Consider the following 7,317-nt stretch of genomic DNA (forward strand, 5'->3'; position numbering starts at 1 on the left):
AGAAGAATCCAGAATGGTCTACAATATTCAATTGGTCAATCTTGGTTTACTGGTTTCCTTAGAATGAAAGAAAATGTAATATTCCACTTCTCTTCTCACATACTATGTTAGGATATTGCTTTATTTTTTATTTTTTATTTTTGAAAAAAATATTGCTTTATAATATATGTTCACGAGGAAGTTAATAGATAAATGTATAAATTGAATGGTCTCTTTACAATGGAGGGTACTATTTGCAAGGTATCAACATGGATGCTCTAAAGGGTGTTCATAATTTACTTGCAACTAATTAATGGTGTTGAAACGTATTAGTTAGTGTTTTTATATTCTTACACTTGTGTGTATTTCTCCGCATTATTAAAAAATATTTATATAAAATAGTGTGGAGTAAATAAATATGTTGTCACTCTAAAATTTGTTGTAATAATAAATTATAATATTATATGAGATTTAAAAAAAAATTCTTTAATATAATTTTTAAACCTCCCCTTCTAGTTACACCTTTTAGCCATAAATAAGGATATAGGCATCGATATCATTCTTTTCGTTTCTTGTTATTTGTCGTTATCGGAGTGGAAAGAAGTTTATTTGTTTTTCTCAAGTCTTATAACATGGAAGATTTACATGATAATAGTGCAAATGCAAGTTTTAGTGGTATTTTTTTTCAATAAAAATGACTCTTAGAGTTTTCATTTAATCAATTTGTTTATACACATTAAAAAGAAAACAACAATAAGAAGTTGGGTTGTTATGGAGTTTGGGCTTGAGGCCTTGAGCATAATTATGGAACTCTTATTTGATTTAATTGCTTTTTTTTTAATCTCTCACTAAATTTTGTTGTATTTCATATTTTCATAATCTATGATAAGTGCAATTTGATCACAAGTGGAAAAAGAAAGAAGAAGAAAAAAAGAAAAAGAAAAAAAGATTATGATATTATGGTCAATAACTTATGAGTTTTATTACATGGGCTCTCAATCTCTATTCTCTCACTTTTACTCCATAATGTGTCAAGAGATGATAAGTTATGATCATATGTTAAATAGTTGAAAATAAATAGGTGAACTTGTAAAATTAATTTAGAAGGAATACATAACTTAAATTAGTTGATTTATAATTTTCAATATTTTTTAATTTTAGGGTCATTGACCTGGCCGGACTTTAATTTTTATTTTTGGACCGGGCCAAGTCAGGTCTGAACTTAAATTGGACTGTGCTGGTCCAGACCAAAAAATAAACGGACCAATAGCGGGTCAGGCTGCACCGACCCAAGCCGCTCATTTGACACCTCTAGCCCCAAAGAAAACGTCAACATCAAAATTTTCAGTGATGGAGTAAAAATATAGTGTATAACTTTAGGAGTTAAAGTGGTATTTTTCATATCTTCCTTTTTTTTTTTTTTTAATACTACTAACTCTATTACAATGCAGTATCTGTTCATAACTACTTTCTCAACCTGGGAGTTAAAAGTCGTATTTTTCATATCTTCCTAGGAAACCACTTAACAATTATACTAATTTAGTTACGGAGTAATATTTTGTTTTAAATACATAGAATTAATGTTTTTTAAAGGCAAGTTGGAAGAGCATTTGAACGACCAAGATACACACATAAAAAGGTATAATCAAGTTGACAGCTATATATATATATATATATATATATATATATATATATATACTAATTAAACAACTTGCATTATCTTTGATTGATCACCAACCCCAACAAAGATTCACATCCCCACTAACACATCAATTCCTTTTTCATGTCCATTTGATTATAAAGAAATATAAGACAAACAACATATTATGGGTAAATTTTATGTTTTCTTTCAGTACAGTTCTAAAAGTTTAAATGCAAGTGTACTATCGTAAAAATTTATAGAGAATTTATAACCTATAATAATCTATCAGAAATTGTTGACATTGGGATGGCTTTAAAAAAAATTACGAATTATTCGTACTATTTTTTACTAATCCACTTATTAACTTTATCCCAAGCATATATCGCAATATATAAATAATATTCTTTTTTTTATTAGTATATTTCAGATTAGCTAGTACAAGTTCTTTGTGTAAGATGATTGTGGTCCCTTGATCATCCTCATTCCACACCACTAATGCGTGATTTCATGCCTTGCTCAATCAAGTTTCTCTCCAAAATATCTGCTTCAATTCATTATTTTCCAACAAAACAAATACAATAATATGTAATTATTTGTGTGTATGTAATTATGAATATTAAAATTGATTCAGTATGACTTATTTTGATATTTTTCTCAAAATATAAAAAATAAAAGATATTTTGATCATAACAAGTAATTAAAAGAGAAAGACCAAAAGGTGATTTTTTTTAAAAAAAAATCAAAATTGTCTCGTTTTAATTAACTTGACCTTTGGCTTATAACAATTGAATGTCATGAATTGAAATTCCGTTAATTTATCATGAAAGGCTAAATCATCAAATGAAAAGTGTCATGTCAATAACGAGATTAGGAGGGATATCGATGGATAGCATTACTCATTTATATGTGTGTGTGTGTATTGGACATCTTTGAACAATTCAATATTTAAATAACACCCATGTGAAGATAGGAGTCTTCCAATTCGTACTATAACCTTGCCCTCTTGTCTCACACCCATAACTTTAATAATTTTATTGACACGATTACATCTAAATTATTGGCCTTTAATTTAGTAGACAAACAAGGATTTGCTATGGCCAAAGTACAGTATACATCACTGTACTCCATTTGCATTGGTTCTTTCTCCCAATATGCCTTGTACCCATCAATGCAAGCTAAGCCAACAATTTTTTATTTTCTCCCAACCTAAAATTGTGAAATTGGGGACTATATATAGCTCTATGGTATTGGCAAGTTATACCATTTATATATACTTAACAAGTTTCCATTTGGTGCTTGCACCAAACTTTCAACAATATATAAAGGTATCCCTCACGCCGACAGCCAGAAGACTAATCTCCGTAGTCCGTACTAACAGACGAGGTGCTGAACCACCAGGCCAACTAGGGAAGGCAACGAGGCGGGGCGGGGATGGGGAGTATACTCCCCGTCCCCGTCCCCGAAACCCCGACCCCATCCCCGTCCCTGACGGGGAATGGAAAATAGTCCCCGACCCCGTCCCCGCAGGGAAGGCGGGGACGGGGAATCGTCGTCCCCGGTCAATTCTTAGTCAACATATTAAATTAGTGTATTTTTAATTTTAAAAGATTTATATATATATATATATATATATATATATATATATATATATATATTTCTTAATTATAATAATTATTCGGGGACGGGCCCCATCCCCGATCCCCGAAGTTTTCCCCTATTCCCGACGAAGACGGGGCATATTGCCATCCCTAAGGTCAACCATGTTGGTTTATTGAGCGATAGGCCAAAAGAAACATGTGTTGCATGCTTTCTAATTTTCATACTTTAAAATTTATTAACTTGTTCTACAATCTACATTCACTTTAATAGACTTTAAGGTAGTGTAGCTAGGTGTAATTAAGTGAATCACAACCTGCGACCTTGAAAGAGTTCCAGGAAATAAAAGTACTTTGATTGTTCATGCAAATTATGTGTTATTATATTGTTGTTACATTAATTAGGTTTTTAGTTTATCTGTGTGTCAAGCTAATTCTAAACTCTCGAACCCTGTTCAAGAGCTATTGGATGAGGTAAATTGCAAGTCATCATGTCAAAGTACTTATTATCATGTAAACTTTTGTATTGTTCATATATTTATAAATTTGAACCCGAGATCAAAAATCTATTCCTGCATTGGAGATTGGAGGAAGAGGGATGGATGTGCCTCAACTAGCTTATAGGCCTCGAAGTATCTGTACACCTTGTAGTTACTAGTAAAAACTTATTTTAAATCCGTTGACCAGTTAAATTATGGCTTGAAGAGTTGTATTGCACATATATTTAACTTTGATCAATATTTAATAATCCTATATAAATCATTTCTTATTAATCACACCATTCTTTATTATTATGCATATTCTTCATTAATTCGCGATAACTTTTACCAATTTACCAGTAATTCATGAAAATAAATAATTTATGTTTTTTTTAATCAAGATCATATCAGATAGTAAATATTATGTACGAAGTTCAGTCCGACTACACCACCAATAATCCCATTAAATCACCATTTTAACACCTAATTCCCCTTTTCCATTATCATTCCTTATAGTTACAAATATTCCAACAAACAACAATTTTCTATTTCAATTTCTCAGAAACCAAACATGTTGTTTACTAAGATACATTTTCTGTTTCAAAAGAGAAAGAAGAAGAAAAAAAGGACAAATTTCCAAAAAAAACAAAGGAAAGAAAGAAAGATAGAAAAATGCATGAAAATCTGTACGCAACGTAAGAAATGGAAAAAGGGCAGCTGAGCTGAGCTGTGCACAACTCAAACAAAACGCCATTAGTCCGTACAATCCTTCACTCAATGAGTATGGAGTCGCTGCGTCTTTGTATCGTATCCGTATCTTCCTAATTAAACCCTTCTTATAGCAACTTGCATCTCTTTCTATATAAAAAACGAAAAAATCTTCAATCTTTTGAGCGTTTCATTGATACCCAAACTCCGGCGTAAAATTTTCCACTCTCGCAACCCCTCCGCCGCCGTAAAACCTCTCTTCTTCTCCTTCAGGAAATACCCGTAAGATTAAATTCTAAATATATAAAGGTATGCCTGAAATTGCCTCCAAGAATTTTCCAAAGCATCTTTCTTTTACGCTTTCTTTTTTAATCTTGTGATTCTTGGGTTCTGGGTTGTGAAAATTTCGGGTGGGAACGATAAAGTCGAGAGCTTTAAGCTTTAAGCCCTTTGTTCTTGTTTTATTGCCTGGGATGGAACCCATTTTTCTTTGATTTACTGTTTTGGTTTTCTTTTTCTGGGCATTCAATCGAGAGAAAATGTAGATTTCTTATGTGGTTGCATTTTCTTTTCGTTTCAGTTTTCCTTTCTCTTGGATTGCTTTTAATTTTCTCGGCGGCCATTTAGGTTTTAGTTTTGGATCGGAGTTTTTAAATTTCATGCACTCTTTTTCTGCGTTTTTTTAAAGCTATACTGTTCATGTTTAGGAGATGAAGGGTGTCTTGAAAAGGAGTTGTCTGTACAAGTGTATATGATATTTTATTTCACTGAACTGACTGTTCATCACTAGTCAATTTTTTTTTTCTTTTTTCTAGTGAGATTTGTCCTATATGAAGATGGTAAGAGTTAACAGCTTTTCTGAAACTCTTCTCTGTTTTTAGATTGTAGCTGTTGGTTAAGTCAATTTCAGATAATCAGATGTCAGATCCCAAAGTGTTTTTGATGTTAAATTGTGGTGTGTTCTCACAGTCTATGGTTCTTAATTTTGGTCTGTTTAAGTGATTCATAATTTCTTTTTCCCAATACAAGATTTGTGTTTTTGGTTTTAATGGCAGTTTAATTTTCATGTTGCTGTATAAATCTTGTATAAATTAAGGATGTAGGGTGGAGGCAGGGAGATGAGATTGAGGCCTGGTTTAGTTGATTTTGTTCTGAAGGGAGTAGAAAGGCGCTAAAAGAATGAACAAAAATTGGTAGGCGTTTTGATCACCAATTAGTTTAACCGAACATGTCAAGGCAAGCTCATCTTCCGCCTCGCTGTCCCCTTCAGAAGAAAACCATTGCTTGCCCGAATCAGGGCCCCGTTTCCCCGACTTTGCACAAAGACAACCGGTTTCGTCCTCAGCACCATAAGTCTGCTTCTCAAAGCTTGATCATAGATGAGCAACCGGCATGGCTTGAGGAACTGCTGTGTGAGTCTGAATCAAATGGTTGTGGGGTTTTACACAGGCGGTCTGCTAGCGACTCTTTGACACTGTTGGATGGTATTCTTCCGTTGCCAAACCTAAATAAACTTGACGAGGCAGAAGAATCTGGAGGTGGTTGTGGTGAACCTGATGATTGTCTTTATGGTCCTAACTCCCCTCGAGGAAAAAGCAAAGTGACCTTTCCAGATAATGCCATCGTCTCAGCCCTATCAGAATACGTTTCTCAAAATGCCTTGCAGTGTTCAGATTGGAGTCTTTCTTTTCCTGAAACTGCACAGCAGGATCCAGCCGGGGATACCAGTGGCTCCACTGGTGAGAACAATATGGAGGCAAAACCGGTTAAGAGGTTAGAATCTTGACTCTCATGTTTCTTATGTCATGGTGAATCTATGTTATTATTATCACTTTTTCTCTATTTCCCTTAAAACATCCCCGCAATTACTGTTTATTGCATTCTAATTTCCTTTTGGTCATAAACATGGTATCCTCAATCATAGCTATGAATTTCTTATTCAAGTTTCTTTTAATCCATGTTTGATTACATTATCTGCCTCAGCCTGTGTATCATATAATAATGTAATTTAAACTTTATAGACATGAAAAGAGCGAACTCCTGAGGTCATGTTTTGCAAGTGTTTATTTATTGATTGTCTAACTTTCGGATTGAATAATGCTTAGTATATAAGCATTCGGACCGTTATATTGCTCCTTATACTTAAGGTGTGCACGATAGGGAGAAATTTTTAAAATAGAGTTAATGAAGGTCAATTGTGAATACTTACAAAATGTCTATTTGTCTCGTGTCATTTCAGTTACTTTTTTTTTTTTTTTTTTCTCATCAACAGGCAGCTCTCATGTCATCATTTCAATTGATGATGCTACCATGATGTATTCTCTTCTCTTTACTGTCAGAAAATTCTTTCATATTTTTGAAATGCTTTGGCTACCACATTTCTTTGATTTTAATAGTTCGGCTGTAAATTATTTGATGCCCATCCCCTATTCTGATTTGGGCAGCAGCAAAATTGTTACTATCAAAATATCTTCTGTATGCTCTGAGTCTAGCGATACAGTTGCTGCTAGAACTGTTATTTTGGAGTGAAAAGTTGGGAATCTGACCATATCACGGAATATTATGTGCAGGCACCCTGGGCAGAGGTCGAGAGTCCGTAAACTCCAATACATTGCTGAACTAGAAAGAACAGTTGACACTTTACAGGTATTTGACTCCTTGTTATGGAAATGTCACATTGCATTAACCTAGTATGATGCATTAACTAATTTGTCAATCCTTGTGTGCTAAAAGTGAAATCCCTCACCGTAGGGCCCCCACACCCTGGCTTTACAGGAATTGTGGAAGAGTTAAATCATGGTAACTTAGTGGCTCGGAGGACCCAATATCTGGTGCCTACAAAGAGCCACCCCCACAAGAGGAACTAAGTTGCCAATCCTTTATTGTGGGAAGGGAGAGGTGGTGGGTGGGTGGG

The 7,317-nt window shown here is 33.9% G+C and overlaps 1 protein-coding gene across 2 annotated transcripts in view; it reads left to right on the forward strand.

Annotated features, from left to right (window-relative positions):
- Positions 1-4,402: 4,402 nt before the first annotated feature.
- LOC116013532 (basic leucine zipper 6) overlaps positions 4,403-7,317 on the forward strand; it is a 3,844-nt gene continuing 929 nt past the window's right edge. The window contains exons 1-3 of one of the 2 annotated variants that reach the window (XM_031253343.1): positions 4,403-4,712; positions 5,500-6,176; positions 6,974-7,049. In XM_031253343.1, the coding sequence (XP_031109203.1) occupies positions 5,632-6,176; positions 6,974-7,049 (621 nt within the window). In that variant the 5' untranslated portion in view covers positions 4,403-4,712; positions 5,500-5,631. The remainder of the gene's footprint in view (positions 4,713-5,499; positions 6,177-6,973; positions 7,050-7,317) is intronic. The other variant, XM_031253344.1, reaches the window with a different exon arrangement.

This window comes from Ipomoea triloba, chromosome 3 (genome assembly GCF_003576645.1).
Source record: "Ipomoea triloba cultivar NCNSP0323 chromosome 3, ASM357664v1".
NCBI lineage: Eukaryota > Viridiplantae > Streptophyta > Magnoliopsida > Solanales > Convolvulaceae > Ipomoea > Ipomoea triloba.